The 15,722-nt window shown below is 43.5% G+C and overlaps 2 protein-coding genes across 2 annotated transcripts; both read left to right on the forward strand.

The window, feature by feature from the left end:
- Positions 1–294: 294 nt before the first annotated feature.
- LOC134029339 (alpha-2-macroglobulin-like) lies at positions 295–2,921 on the forward strand. Its single transcript, XM_062473428.1, has 9 exons — positions 295–561; positions 885–1,068; positions 1,386–1,542; positions 1,623–1,675; positions 1,971–1,991; positions 2,164–2,332; positions 2,488–2,572; positions 2,673–2,799; positions 2,883–2,921. Exons 1-9 carry the CDS (start codon positions 473–475, stop codon positions 2,919–2,921), a joined length of 924 nt encoding a protein of 307 aa, XP_062329412.1. The 5' UTR covers positions 295–472.
- A 2,296-nt stretch (positions 2,922–5,217) lies between these two features.
- On the forward strand, positions 5,218–6,929 carry LOC134029340 (uncharacterized). The gene is made up of 5 exons (XM_062473429.1): positions 5,218–5,616; positions 5,725–6,072; positions 6,164–6,331; positions 6,455–6,506; positions 6,598–6,929. Exons 1-5 carry the CDS (start codon positions 5,218–5,220, stop codon positions 6,714–6,716), a joined length of 1,086 nt encoding a protein of 361 aa, XP_062329413.1. The 3' UTR covers positions 6,717–6,929.
- Positions 6,930–15,722: the final 8,793 nt, after the last annotated feature.

Here is a 15,722-nt window from a genome sequence, read left to right on the forward strand (position 1 = left end):
AAGGTTTGAGGGGAGATAAAAGGCAGTACAGTGTATATTTAGATATTTTATCACTTGTCTTTCTATAATGACATCTGATATATTTGAATGATCCTGTCCTGGTCAACTACCACAATATTAGTAAACCATGTTACAACATTACCCTGCACTGAACAGAAACAGTCCAAGGTAAGCAAGGCAGAGGATAGATAGGAAAACAGCCCACTGGACACCACAGCTGACCTTTGACCTCCACACGTTTCACAATATAATATTAGTCAATATGCCACACACACAAATTCACACAAACACTTTTAGGAAGAGATGAAAGGAGGGAGGAGACTGCTGGGAACCAAGCATTTTGGGAGCGACAGGGGGAGTGTAGACTAGTTAAATATGAAAAGCACCGTTCTGTGACACTCGTGAGGGACGGTCGGTTTCCAACACATTTTAGAAAGTGCGCAAGAGGAGCGTATCTGCAGCGACAACAGCTATGCGTCATAACTTGAAAGTGCTCAGCGTCCTTCTTGTGATCGCATCTGCGCTTTTGCAAACTGCAACATCGCGTATCTTCAATGAATCGTAAGTGGAAAAACTTAAGATTACGAAAACTTTACCAAACATGAAAGTATGCTTAAAAAATACAACTTTGTTTAATATTGCATTAAATTCGTAAGTATTTTTCTTTGCGCACCTTAAATTAATCGTAAGTATAGCCAACTTCTACTTAATGGATTTTCATGCGCATGCACACCTTGACTGTAGTTGCAATCATTCACATCTTAGTGCACCATGACTGCGACGCGACAGGTTTGTTGACATAAAATTAACATCTAAAATGTTTTATTTTGTCACCATATAACATAAGCAGATAACGTAATGATCCTCACCTCCCCCCTCTGCAGTATCTACATGGTGACCATGAGCTCCCAGGTGGTGGGAGGCGGGATGGAGACTGTGTGTGCCCACGTTCATGGCCCCACAGAGCCCCTCTCCCTCAGGGTGATCCTGAAGCTGAAGCAGGCCAACGCCACCCTGCTGGAGGAGACTGGGGTCTCCCAGGACTACTACCGCTGCGTGTCCTTCCAGGTATCCCTTCATCTACCCATGATCTGACCTGAGATCGGTTATAACTTCATCTTCCATTGATCTGACCTGAGATCAGTTATAACTTCATCTTCCATTGATCTGACCTGAGATCAGTTATACCTGCCTCTACCTGTAATCTGACCTGAGTAATTAGACAGCTTTGTGTTGAGAAGATATCCCAAGTCCATGGGTCTCTGGTGTCACTATACATGCCTCATCATACTAACCCACTAATGCACCATGTCTCTGTTGTACTGGTACCATAAGTGTCACAACCCCAGAGTCTTAGATCTGAAGTGTGCATGCGTGTCTTGCAGGTCCCCCCTGTGGGCCGTGAGACTGTGGCCACCCTCCATGTCTCAGTGACCGGAGAGAAGGACTCCATGAGCAAGAAGGCCAAGATCCTCATCAGACCCTCCACCTTCATCACCCTCGTCCAGACAGACAAGCCCATCTACAAACCTGGCCAGAAGAGTAGGAGACTAGCTCTAGGACTACACACAGTGTAATCTGTAGTAACATATCTATGAACTTCTGTTATTTTATCCTTTCAGTTCAGTTTCGAATCGTCTCGCTGGATTCCAGTTTTGTGCCGCACAATCAGATGGTGAGCTGCTTTGTGTGTCTGGTGTTTCTGGGTTGACAAGTCTGTGATTAGTTTAATAGAGCTATGACCTCTATGGAGCTACGGGAAGAAGGCTGACAGGATGAGAGTAGGAGCTGTGCTGTAATCCAGGAGGGTGCTGGGTGGTGGGGAGGGAGGTTGGGACGGTGCAATGACCTTGAGTACAGTTGATTTAGTCAGAGCGTGAGTGTAGAAGAGTACAGAGGGCTCTGACTCCCACACACACACATAATATACCATCTGACAATGTCTAACACTGCATCTCTCTCTTTTACAGTTTCAAACTGTGGAGCTTCAGGTAATATCAGTTAATATTGAAGTACAAACCTAGAAAATATAATACAAATTATAGTCAATGAAGTAATCTAGTCAACTTAAGACTCAAGTATTTTCATAAGAATAGACTCACCTTCACAAGAACAGACTCACCATCAGAACTCTCAATTTCTCCTTCTCTGATTGGTGCAAAGGACCCCAACTCCAACCGCATCGCTCAGTGGCTAAACCAATCAACAGTGAGCGGCATCCTGGACTTGTCCCACCCCACAACACCAGAGGCCACCCAGGGTGCCTACACCATCACCGCCTGGACCGAGAAGGGCAAACAGATTAAACAGTTCTTCGACATCAAGGAATATGGTCAGCCTTCTAGCTATGCCTGTGTCTGTAATGGTGTTGTTATGTGTATATCCCTTTTTGTGTCTGTGTTATTGACTGTATCACTCTCTATCAGAGTCTGTAACAATGTATGTGTCTGGATATAGTTCTGTGCTCATTCCCTGCCCTCCTCTCAGTCCTTCCTAAGTACGAGGTGAAGGTCCAGCTACCCAGCGTCATCACCATCCTGGACACAGAGGCCACTCTCAGGGTCTGTGGAAAGTAAGTTCTCATGGAGATGGTGATGCCATCATAAGTCAACCAGGACACAGTCAATGGCCATCAAGCCAGGCAGTTTGACAGGTGTGTTGCTTCTCTTCAGGTACACGTATGGAAAGCCTGTCCTGGGTTCTGTGAAGGCTGAGGTCTGCAGGAAGAGGGGATACAGATACTACTGGCTATTTGACAGGGAAATCACCTCTGACATATGCATAAAGTATGAGATGACTGTGAGTAAGTTAGACCTGACCGCAGCCCTGGGCCACCCTGTGGGGTCTGTGAGGAACTGTTCCCTGCCTGGGTCTCTCTGTAGAACTGCAATGCATCTTCATTTGATCTAATTACCTCATGAAGAATTCATAGTATTCATGAAATGATCGTATCTCTAGTAATATTAGCACACTCTTCCTCTTTTGTTTGGTCTCCTGCAGCCAACGAGCTGGTCTACCTGTTCCTGCAGACTGGTGCCCCTGTGAATAACTGGACCCTGACCACAGACAGCAAGGGCATGGTCCCCTTCTCTCTGGACACCTCCCTTTGGAGTGAACATGTATCCCTACAGGTCTGCTCTCTCCCTACTGTATCGCCTTTTTACTTTATTTCTCTTTCTTTCTTTCTTTAACCCACCACCTTTCTTCCTCTTTCTTTTTCTATTTCTATCCTGGAGTTCAAAGTCCCCTCAACCCAGCTGTCTCTCCTCTCCACGTTTCTCTCCCTATAGGCTCGCACCAGGTTTAAAGAGGACAGGCATCCGTATGTTAGAGACCAACGGCTCAGCCCACCACAGTCTCAAGGCCTTCTACTCCAAGAGCAAGAGCTTTGTGAGGATCCAGCAGGCCAGCCAGACCTTGTCCTGTGAGACAGACGCCACAGTGGGCGCCACCTACATCATCAGTGGGGAGGAGCTTAAGGAGGGCCAGAAGACTCTGGACTTCTTCTACATGGTGAGATAGTACAGACATGGGCGTCAAAGTGTGTGTGGGACTGACTACCCAGGGTCCCAATGTGGGGGAGGACCTTCAAAAAGTTTTGAATAAATAACAGACATAACCAAAATGCGGGGGGGGACCAAATTGCAATCTCTTGTGGTACTACAGTCGGTTGTGTTGTGGTTGCAGGTGATGTCAAGAGGCAGCGTTATGCATCATGGATGCATAGCTGTGACTGTGACGGAGCAGCAGGTACAGTCAATATCTGTCACTAAATTACCAGACAGTCTGACGTTGTACTGGGACCTAGAGCGAGAAGTCATTGGGTGTGCTTTGCCTTTGGCAAGGGCACAACCTTTGTTTTCTCACATATATATAATTTTTTTTTCTTTTTCTTTTTGCCCCCTTAAAACTCAGTCAATATTTGGCCTACATAGACAACCTAGGTGTCAAAAGTTTCGTCTTGGTAGCGATTGAGTTGCTTCTATTGGGATTTACGTTCCGTTGTATGGTTTAGGCTCAAGTTAAGTTTTTGTGGCGAAAAGTGAAGCTAACGGTGGCTAATTTGCTAGCCACAGTCACTGACGTTACTAACGTCACTACGTCACTAACGTCACGAAAACACGCGTGACTACCTTTGGCAGAACATTCGTTTCGCATCTGTTAACTTGGGGGATAGCTAGGCTAACTATAGCTTTACTGCAAGGCAGCTGTAGAAACGCCACAAGCAAAGAGGCCAGGGTGATAACTATTTACTCATTTTACTTTGTGATGTGAAACACTATTGTGAAATGTAATGTACAATATTAGCTGATATTATTAAGGAAGTAGGCCCACATCTACTTTCGGAAACGGTAGTCTACTATTTCACTGAAGCATTAGCATGACATTAGCCTCTGTTGCCCAGGCAACACATACTACAGTGGTCTATGATGCATCTGTTTTCAATCGTTAAAATAAACATTCCTCACAAAATACATTTTCGTTGTAGGATTTATTATGACATTACATTACAAGTACGATTTGTTGGTGAAATTTTCATTACCTGTGGTTTCAAACCAGTGTTGCTCACTGCAACGCTGTAGTCTACGCGAGACACACTACAAAAACATCTACACAGCTGTTTAATCAGAAGGAGGGCAGGGTTTTAAAGATATGGCAATTGCGAAGACAGCCAGCGGGTCAGCATATTTTTGTGATTTGTGTCAAACTTGGAATTTGAGTGACACCGCGGCTTGTTTTGACGTTAGCCTCAGTCAGACTCGGCTCGCCCACTGGCAGTGTAGTACTGTGACAGTACTACTGTCTTCAATGCCACAGCTAAACTTTATGTCAAAAGAAACTTTCTCATTTCCAGCGCTTTCAAACAATCAGTGAAATGTGGAGCAACAGCAGCTAGCTTGCCTCTAGCAAACTTATTTTGAATTAGCCATTTCCCCCTACATTAATGTCAAACTTATTTACGTTTTGGGGGCATATTTTCAGTTAGCAGACGGTACTGTTTGAATCGCGATTCCATCTGAAATATACTGCCAGTGACAACGTTGTTACAGTAGCTTGTTTCAAAGGGGGTTCGCAGCTGTTTCAAAGGGTGTTCTTAATGAAATATGCAATATGAGTAGGCTAAATGCTTGAAAATATCACTAGAAGGGAAAAACGCAAGCAAGCACACCCTACAATTTCCCCAGAAATTGTACCCTCTCTAGTGTTGGGTTTGTAATGTTTTTGTTGAACAGATATATTTCACTGGTTTCCTACAACTTTTTACAGATCTCTCAGACCAAGAAGGTTGCCTTGATCACTGGCAAGGCTAAGTCTCAGGTTACTACTGAAGATGTTCCTGATGAACTCCTGGAGAAGACAGAGAAAAAGTCTGAGGAGAAGGGATCCCTGGCTGCTGTCTCTGAAAGTCTTTTCCTGGCCTTACTGCCTCCTGAAGCCATACAGCTTGTGGCAACTGGACACATCACTGATGTCCGTGCTGAAAAAGCTCTGGTGAAGGCTGAAGCCAAGGAGCTGGTGATGGCTGGCCTGAAGATTGCAGCTTCCAAAGTTGTGGAGGACCTCATAGCAGCAGCCAATGAAATGGTTGGCATGGATACTTCCCTGGATACTGAGGTGAGAAATAATTACTTCAACATGGCACAGTCAACCTTCCTATTTTATGTTGGGTTTGTAGTGTTTTTTGTTGAACAGATATCACTGGTTTCCTACAACTTTTTACAGATCTCTCAGACCAAGAAGGTTGCCCTCATCACTGGCAAGGCTAAGTCTAAGGTTACTACTGAGGATGTTCCTGATGAACTCCTGGAGAAGACAGAGAAGGAGTCTGAGGAGAAGGGATCCATGGCTGCTGTCTCTGAAAGTCTTTCCCTGGCCTTACTGCCTCCTGAAGCCATACAGCTTGTGGCAACTGGACACATTGCTGATGTCCGTGCTGAAAAAGCCTTCATGAAGGCTGAAGCCAAGGAGCTGATGATGGACAGGCTGAAGACTGCAGCTTCCAAAGTTGTGGAGGACCTCATAGCAGCTGCAGTAGAGATGGTTCACATGGCCACTCCCCTGGATACCCAGGTCTGGCATCATTCATCAAAGCTTACTTTGCTGTTCAGACAACAGTATATGTAACTTACTCTAAGTCTTTACATTGATTTGCTGTTTACAGACCTCTCAGACCCGGAAGGTGGCCCTCATCAATGGGAAGTCTGAAATTGCTGCTGAGGATGTTCTTAATGAACTCCTGGACAAGGTTGTGAAAGAGTCTGAGAAGAGGAGATCCCTGGCCCTGATCTCTGTCTCTGACTGCCCTCTCTTGGCCACACAGCTTCCTCAGGTATGAGACGATATGTGTGACTACGTTTTCTATGGTTTGTGCACCTTGCCCTTCTTTATCATCTACCATCTTCACCTTTGGATGTTTTCAGACACATGTTAATTTCTGTGTCTCTGTATTCAGCTCACCGATCTTCTTCCTGAGAAGTGCAGTGGAGAGGCTGCCAAGTGTGCTGGTGAGTAATTCAAAGCTCCACAATCATTTGGCCTCCATTAGCGTTTGAAATGCGTGAAATTAATTCGGTGATGTATGCTGTTTTTATTCAGCAGATGAAGACAGACAGGTGAAGAAGAAGAAGAAGAAGAAGAAGAAGGGAATCCGTGCATTCTTCAGAGGGCTTTGGAAGAGGATGATATGTTCCTCTGTAATCCCCAAAGAGGACTGAAGCCCTGTCACCTAGGAGTGTCTGTGCCCCTACAAGCAGCACACAAAGTATATTTTGAATCCAAAATAAAACACTTATTGGCATTTCCAAAAAGTTGTGATCCATGCAGATATGTGTACACAGGTCAAAAAGTACTGGAGCTAAATGTGTAGTGGGCTCCAGGATTGTAAATGAATCTTACATCATGAACATACTCTACAGTTTATTTAAACTTTTATTTTATCGTTTTTACTTTTATATTATTTGATTATGGGACTCTTATTCTGGAAACTGACTTTACTTTTGGATATTTCGACTATAATTTTAAACTACGAGGAGATTTGTGGATCTGATCATTTGACAGAGTACAGGTATAAAAGCAACAACAATAACAATACACAAATCAGTGAGAAAACTAATTTAGAAACCCTTACTCTAACCTTATCAATGATTCATAGCATAAAAAACTGTGGGACAGCGTGAACTCACGCGCACTTTCAATGAACGATTTGTGGTCTAAGTTTGTGGTCTAAGCACCAACACAATGTTATGGGTGAGCGAGTTGACTGTAGCAAGATGGCCGCCATGTGCGGATGTTCGACTCCGTTGTCCGGCAACGCGGACGAGACATCTAGCCTTAATATACGTCTGTCCACATCACTGAGTAAGTCACATGGTCTGTCCACATCACTGAGGAAGTCACATGGTCTGTCCACATCACTGAGGAAGTCACATGGTCTGTCCACATCACTGAGGAAGTCACATGGTCTGTCCACATCACTGAGGAAGTCACATGGTCTGTCCACATTACTGAGGAAGTCACATGGTCTGTCCACATTACTGAGGAAGTCACATGGTCTGTCCACATCACTGAGGAAGTCACATGGTCTGTCCACACTGAAGCTGTTGTGAAGAAGGGACACTAGCGCCTCTTTTTCTTGAGACGGCAGAAGAAATTCGGAATGAACCACCACATCCTCACGCTGTTCTAGACCAGCACTGTGGAGAGCCTCCTGACTGGCTGCATCGCTGCCTGGTACGGCAACAGCACTGCCCTCAACTGCATATATTGTGTCGTGTATTTTATTGTACCTGTGTATAAATATATTGTAATTTGTTAGGTGTATATTGTACATTGTGTTGTGTAACAGATGTGTAAATTGCGTTATGTGTAAATAAGAAGTTATCATGTTGTTATAATTGTTATATATTGCTTATTTGCCTGAAACTGCACTGCATTTGATTAAAAGTGCCCCCCTGTGGAAATAACACCCAAGAGTAACTGCTTCTTTTCAATTATCTGTTTAATTTATCAGTGATAAACCGGCATTTTGCAAACCATTGTGATCCACAGTCGTTTTGTTTGCAGTTATATGGTTTTATTTGAGTTTTTAATCATACAGGTAAAAATAAAACGATTATAAACTCTTCACATTTTTTTCTCCAGTTTTGTGTTACTTCCTTTCTAAATGCACCAATGGATTCTTCTGTTGACTCGTTTATATTGTAATGAATAGTGGTTCGTTCGTGGAGCAGGAAATTACTGCCAAATATGTCAGGCTGAAAGAACACCACTACAAACGGGTAACAATATAACAAGGTCTTTATTGCGTCAGGACAAGGGTTCTCTAAAAACTCATAAGCTGAGGTGAAATACTCCAGGGCACAACACAGGCTACACCGGCACTCAAGGAAGTTGGCTCTCCCCGGACCACACTCCACCCTCCCCAATCCTGTGAAAGCACGGCACTCTCAACGCTGGGTCAAACCCCCAATAGACACTCCAACGTCACTGCACTCTGGCACTCACTCGAACGCACACCTACGCTACGTCACTCGTGTATAGGGGAGCCCAACTATCCCCCTTTGGACGGTGCCCTGCTCCTCGCACCCTGTTCTCTCCCACCGCCAGGTAATTTAATAAAGCTAATTAAAATGGACAAGACAACAGACAATGATAGGGTACTTAGCCGCCGCTTGGCGAGACCCTCCCCCGGGGTCTGAGCTTGGGCCCGCCGTACACTTTCCGGACTGGATGTTGGCTGGATGGGTTGTTGCTTAAGTCGACAATCAATTACAGAGCACTCTCCTACTTTCCCCGCCCTATCGCTCCTAAAGGAGGCAGATATTCCTCCCCTCCTGCCACAGGAACACTAACCCCTCTCGCTCGCTGACTTCGTCGCCGGCAGTCCTTATAACTGCGAACGCTCGCCACCCGCCTCCCAAAGTGCTCACGCTCCGACTAGCCTTCCTCTGTCTCCGCCAGTCCCCCTTTTAACCACTCCTCTATACCCCCTATAATCAGCCACACCTGCAGCCACTAATTACATGAGCCCGCAGCTCATTTACATTACAGTATTATAAAAGATGGACGTAGTCATCGTGACGTCACCAATTAGTTTGTGAAAGCCCGTTTTGAAGCCTCGATTTTTGCACCTCTTGGTCGCCATCTTGGGTTTTTGGAGCCAGAAGTGACGAGAGGGCGAAGTTCATCAAGCCATGCTGGCTAGATGTAGCATGGTCTTATCCATTACCCACAATAGTTCTGGCTCTTTTTTGCACTGTGAACTGCTTCAACCATTCCCTCTTGCACTAAGGGAAATGAGAAGAGAACCCTGTTTCATTCTACACTTCACTCTTAGTATTGTACACTTTTTTTTACACTAAGTGTAAATGAGCAGCAGCAAATGTATGCTTTTTAATCTATGCAATCTTCATAAATAACAAGTAGGCCTACGCATATTAATACAGAAATATCAGTTGTAAAATCTAGTAGCCTACACCCATGAACATTCTCCAAATGTTTGGATGTTTGATATTAGTTTAAACAGTAGGTTTGGAGGTGAAACAAACCTCTCTATTTTTGTCAAAACCCCCCCACAAAGAAACAACGATTTCCCCAGAAGTCTAGTTTACGGTAATGTTCCCATTGAGCTTAAACAAACTGAGGAGCCCTGAGATCTGTGATGCTCCTAAGCCTGTTGTGCTGCTCTGTGTGCCCAGGTGATGATCCAGAATGTTGAAGACATAGGGAACAGTGGTCAAACCATGATAACATTCTCAGAGTCTGATCAGGACCCACCTCTGTCAGAAACAGAAAATGATCCTGACTCTTACCTTGTGGCCACTGCTTTCTGCAGAACCCATGGTCTTCCAGACAGGTTGGCATTGTGAATGGATGCTTTATGATGGCACCCAATGCCAGGAAATGCAAGGCTGGCCAAGAATGTGTCCCTTAAAAATATTTAAGGCAATAGGCAATTTTGCGATGTAGAAAGGTGCTTCAACTTCAGCAGGGAGGTGCAAACACTAAATATATAATCTAAGAATAAAACAATTTAAATATCAAATAAAATATATATAAGAATAAGAATAAGAATGAGCCTGTAGACATTCCAGCGCAGGTCTTTCTTTTCTTATTCCCTCCTTTCATTTCCAAACGTTTCATTTGTCGAACAAGCCTACAGTTTCCCCTGAGGTATGTTCTTCTATCATGTAGTCCCAGTGCTCTTTTTTTTCTGAAGAGAGACAAAAGAGGAGCTCCTGCCAAGGTTTCCTTCAAAACATGCTGCTTATTTTCTCAAATGGGGAAGGCACAGCAGGCCGCACAAGGAGAGTACTTGACAAAAGGAGCGCAAAAGAAGGAAAATAAACAAAACGGAAACAGTAAGAAATGTGCTGGCAATATTCAAGTGTTTTGAAGCTGTTACCGTGCCGAAGATACCTGATAGGGAGTCAGGTATCTTGCCTAAAGGCCAGGGTATCTGCTGCTCACCAGCAGCCCAAACACACAACTTCAGAAGTCACAGGCAGGTAGGTATATGGCAAAGGCACAGATCAACATATAGTACATGGGCCAATACCAAAAAACATAAATATATATATTTTTTTAAGTTTGGGAATCTGAGTTTTGAACCGAGTTCAAAAGAATATAACCCTCATTTTAAAAGTCTCTGGACAGAACATGTTTAGGTTGGCTGATAATTCAGAGTATCAAGTCTCTGATGGGCTGCAATGATCTTGGAGCAGACATTCACTTCAGCATTGACGCAATTCTTGTCCTTCAGACAACCCATCATCAGAGACACTGTACACAGACACACACATACCCACACAAAGACACAGCACACACATGCAGTACACAGACACACACACACACACATGCAGTACACAGACACACACACATGCAGTACACAGAAACACACACACACATGCAGTACACAGACACACACACACACACACACATGCAGTACACAGACACACACACACACACACACACACATGCAGTACACACACACACACATGCAGTGCACAGACACACACACACACATGCAGTACACAGACACACACACACAAACACACACATGCAGTACACAGACACACACATGCAGTACACAGACACACACACACATGCAGTACACACACACACACACACACACACATGCAGTACACAGACACACACACACACACATGCAGTACACAGACACACACACACACACATGCAGTACACAGACACACACACACACACAGCAATGTCCCCACAAGCCAATTCCATGGCTTGGAGAAGGTTATTCTGTAATTCGGGGATCAGATGGCTGAGCGGTTAGGGAGTCGGGTTAGTAATCTGAAGGGCGCTGGTTCGATTCCCAGCCGTGTCAAATGACGTTGTGTTCTTGGGAAAGGCACTTCACCCTACTTGCCTCGGGGGAATGTCCCTGTACTTACTGTAAGTCGCTCTGGATAAGAGCGTCTGCTAAATGCCTAAATGTAAATGTAATAGGGATTTCTGTCATAGTGTGGCATGGATCTCATTTGAGATTGTTGTTGTTCTTCCTCTTCCTCTCCCTTGTCCACCTCCTCTCATTTGGACAATTCTTCCTTTTCTTCTGATAATTGCATCCATGATTTCAAAGTACAGATGAGCTTACCTTTGTATTCATTCCAAACCCCTGATTGCTTATTGAGTATATTTGCTTGTTAGTGCTTACACATGGATAATTGGTTGTTAAGGGTGTTTGAATTGCGCTGTTTTGGGTTTGCTTATCAAATGGCAGTGTTTTATGAATGACATAATGGTGATAATTGTGTCTTAAAGAGGTGGGTTTAGACTTTTGCAAAGAAGTATGAATGAACCTGAGAAATGTGTCAAAAAGGGTCCCTGACATGATGTCTTGTTGCCACGCGCCTATTTGTATCCCAAACACACCACGGATCCAAACCCACCATCATCAAGACTTCCAGATTGTAAATCGTTCAGGAGACGGGGCACAGTTGTACATCAGTTGTGTATCAATGGCACTGATCTGTCGGTGGCATCCCTGTTTACACGTCTGCTAGACGGAGAGAAAGAAAGGGAGGGAGAAAAAACGAGAGAGCACACATGAGAGTAAGAGACCCAAAGCCTGACTCCACAGTGGGAGCAGAACATGATTTTCCTCGTAGCTCTTTGATACCCTTGACTTTTATGTGGGGGCAGGAGCCTGAGCCAGCTTAGCTTGAATCATCATAACGATTGCATGCTAACCTGCCTTCTTTAATGAAATGCCAAGAAGACCCGCTTGCCAATTAGGAATAGACTGTGGGAATTCCTCTGGGGAATCCGATCTTTTCTATACAGTTGAACACTGGTGGAATAGTATGAGGTGTATCGGTTTGAAGCAGTTCTCTGACCTCACTCACAGCCGTCAAGTATTGTGACTTTTTAATACTGTAACATATTTTAATTATGTTTTCACAGTTTGTCAAATTGTGAAATTTCAAATGAGACTCATGACAAACATTATGAGCCATAAGTCACCAGCACTGTATTTGATTGGATATGGTATATTGCAGAATAATGTATATTGCAGAATAATCAGCACATTTTATAATCAGCAGCACCCAACTTAAATAGTTAAAGTCAAATATTGAATGGATTATTTCCATCTATATATTTACAGGAACATTCCACACTTTTTTACAGTTTGCATTTTATTTGTAATTTTTTTGGCAGTCGGCCCCGCCCAGCGAGCCAGAAGCCTCTTTGCCAGTGCGGCGCTAGGTGGGTCTGTAAGGGTAGACGGATGCCATGAGGCAGAGCAGTCAGAACTTGGCCTGCTGCAGATGGAGCTTGAGTTACACCAGCTGCCCACCCACTTCTGCTGGCAAGTCAGTGTCCACAGTCTGAACTCTGCCAGCAGTGAGCTCAAACGTTCAGCCTTGAGGAGAGAGGACTGTGTCTATGACAAAACCTAACCCTCAGCCAGAGCAGAAGAGATGCGGAACCTAAGTGTGCTGACTGGAGAAAAAAAAACAGATCAAAAGGTGTCCCACCCATTGTTAAACATGTCACATCAAATTGCTTGTGTGTGTGTGTGCGCGCAAGCACTTATAGAGCATACCTCACGAAGTTTAGCATTTGACACATTTTCATAGATGAGATGTGCAAGTTCTTTACAGTTTTTCACAATTGTTAACCCTTTGACGCGTACGAACACACCGGTGTGTTGAGTCCTGGCTGGTCCCTGGAGCGTACCAACACACCGGTGTGTTGGAACGCGTCCTTTAGAATGTCCAGTTTGGCTTATTACGTAACAATAAACTCTTCAGCATTAGCCTACGCGTATGTTATAAACATGAATCTCAATTTACTGTATATTTTGAGAAAGTTTACCTTTATTATCCATAAGAAAACGTTCAAACAATTTAGTTTAGCTAATGTTAGCTAACAGCTAACCAAAAATAACTCACGCTTTACTCACGCCACCTAGTAAACCATAATATTATCCGTTTTCCTTGACTTGGCTATCGCTTTCAACAGATTTTACTATTGTACAACCAACCAGAGATCGAAATAATAGATATACGTTCACAAATATGCATCTAAAACATCTGACATTCGTCTGTCTTTCGTCTCGTTTTGAGCTACTAGAGGCCATCTTTGATTTTTTTGTCTTCCGGCAACAAATATGACCCTTGATGATGTACCCCTTGACCCCGTACACCTCAGTATTTTCTCGTGAGAAGAGTAGGTCATCTCGTTGACCATTTGACACCCACAATGCAGAGTACTGATCAAAACAAAAAACATGGCAGCCTACATTATCGTCATTAGCCAAGTTAGCTTCTCGAAAGCTACACTACGATAATATATCATATCAATTCACTGTGGATTCACCTGTGTGAATATTTAAAAATCGGAACAGTAATGACAGTACTAAGTTATTTTAATAAATATTTTAATAAGTTAAAAATCCCACACCAACACGTTTCTTAATTTTTAACACGTATCCTTTTACTCATTTCAGGTAGCTAATTACATGTCCAGGAAAGGGTACAATCTCGTCATTGTCACGTTACATATCAATGAATATCATTAGCACACAGCTATAAAAAATATCACATCAAAATGATTTAAAACCTTGACACTGTGTACGGGTAGGCAAAGCTTCCGTCAACATATCGGCAAAAAGGTACAGCATGTTTGAGTTGTGTGATGTACTGGCTATGTTTAGGACATGATCCTTTACACAGGATCCACTATGGACATCCAGGATCATGAAGGGCTTGGGATTTCTGGATCTGTTGTCATGACAAGTCAACTGGTATTTATTGTCATCATATACTTACAGTACACAATGAAACAAAACAACGTTCTTCCAGGACCTAGACATAACCTAGACAACTACAACAACTGTGTGGAATTAGGTCAATAAAATTGGTCCAATAAGACAAGATGAAATTTGTGACAAATGCCTCAAAACACCAAGAAGTGGGGATACTGTGAATGTAAACAAGTCAGCTAGTGCAAGGGAAACTGAATGTAAACATAACATACTAATACCATAATACATGGACATCAGTTATTGAGGTAGCAGCAATATGCAAAAATATTGAGTTTGATGATGTACAGGAGCGTGTGGGGTGCATGGGTTTGTCCACAATGCGTGTGGGTTTGGGGATGCAGCATTTGGTATAGATGTTTGTGAGGGAGGGCAGAGAGATCCTGACTATCTTCTCAGCTGTCCTCACTGTCCTCTGCAGGCCGTGATGCAGCTCCTTGGGATGCTCTCTACAGTCCCTCTATGCAATGTGGTGAGGGTGTGGGATGGGAGATGGGCTTTCAGCCTTTGCAAAAAAATAAACATGCTGCTGGTACATCAAGGAATTAGGTGTTTGACGGTCTCGTTGATGTTCAGCAAGGAATGGTCACTTTGTGCTGACCGTACTTGCTCGACACCTGAGAGAAGGCCATGTACTATACATGGACAATTTGTACAGCAGTGCTGTCATGTTCTGTTTCTTGGAACGGGGCCTGTGCGGGCCAACATTCACCTGTAAAATTATAGGGAGATGTTCAAGATATAGAAAACGGTCAACAGCAGGCAATCAAGTGGTATGACAAGTGGTGCGTTTCATTACAGTATGAAACATTACAGTCATACATTGCCGTCTTGTCATTTCAATAGGTTGTTAGATTGAATAAGCATAAAGTCTGGTTTATTCTACATGTCGTCCATCAACTAGCCCTAGCCCAGATTTTCCAAACAAATTACACTTGCCTCTCATTTTTGCTTGAACTGTGGCCTGACAATAAATGAGGAATACATTTTCTATCAACACGGAAATTAATGACAGTAGATGGTAGCAAGAGATCACAAAACATAGCCATCAATATAGAATGGATGTCTGAATTATTGTGTTTGCTTTAATTGGACTAAACATGGCAAGTTAGTAATCGCTAGTTACCTGAATAATACCCTTTACTACGAGCTAGCTAGCAAAAACATCAGATAGTGGAAAACAACCACAGGTCATGCTTTCGTCTCAATATCATGCCACAGGTATGTGTATATTTTGTGGGTATAAATAATCTACTCACCAGAAAAGTTTCCCAGATAAATTGAAGCCAACCAAATAGGTTTGAAGGTATCCAAGCAGCATGAGCTTGCTTGATCGCCTTTCGCCGAGGTGTCTGGGAGTCATGTTCCAGTCTCGCCTACAGTATAGCTCAATTTGGTTGACGATCAACAGTTGCTGCTAATTTAC

The sequence above is a fragment of the Osmerus eperlanus genome, chromosome 11 (genome assembly GCF_963692335.1).
Source record: "Osmerus eperlanus chromosome 11, fOsmEpe2.1, whole genome shotgun sequence".
NCBI lineage: Eukaryota > Metazoa > Chordata > Actinopteri > Osmeriformes > Osmeridae > Osmerus > Osmerus eperlanus.

Bases quoted from the DNA above. Each gene is read 5' to 3' on its own strand.
- LOC134029339 (XM_062473428.1), top strand. From the start codon at position 473: ATGCGTCATAACTTGAAAGTGCTCAGCGTCCTTCTTGTGATCGCATCT. The intron at 1,992-2,163 runs GTAATATCAGTT...ATTGGTGCAAAG, and splicing joins TTCAAACTGTGGAGCTTCAG to GACCCCAACTCCAACCGCAT. The intron at 2,573-2,672 runs GTAAGTTCTCAT...GCTTCTCTTCAG, and splicing joins ACTCTCAGGGTCTGTGGAAA to GTACACGTATGGAAAGCCTG.
- LOC134029340 (XM_062473429.1), top strand. From the start codon at position 5,218: ATGTTTTTGTTGAACAGATATATTTCACTGGTTTCCTACAACTTTTTA. The intron at 5,617-5,724 runs GTGAGAAATAAT...AACTTTTTACAG, and splicing joins ATACTTCCCTGGATACTGAG to ATCTCTCAGACCAAGAAGGT. The intron at 6,507-6,597 runs GTGAGTAATTCA...GTTTTTATTCAG, and splicing joins AGAGGCTGCCAAGTGTGCTG to CAGATGAAGACAGACAGGTG.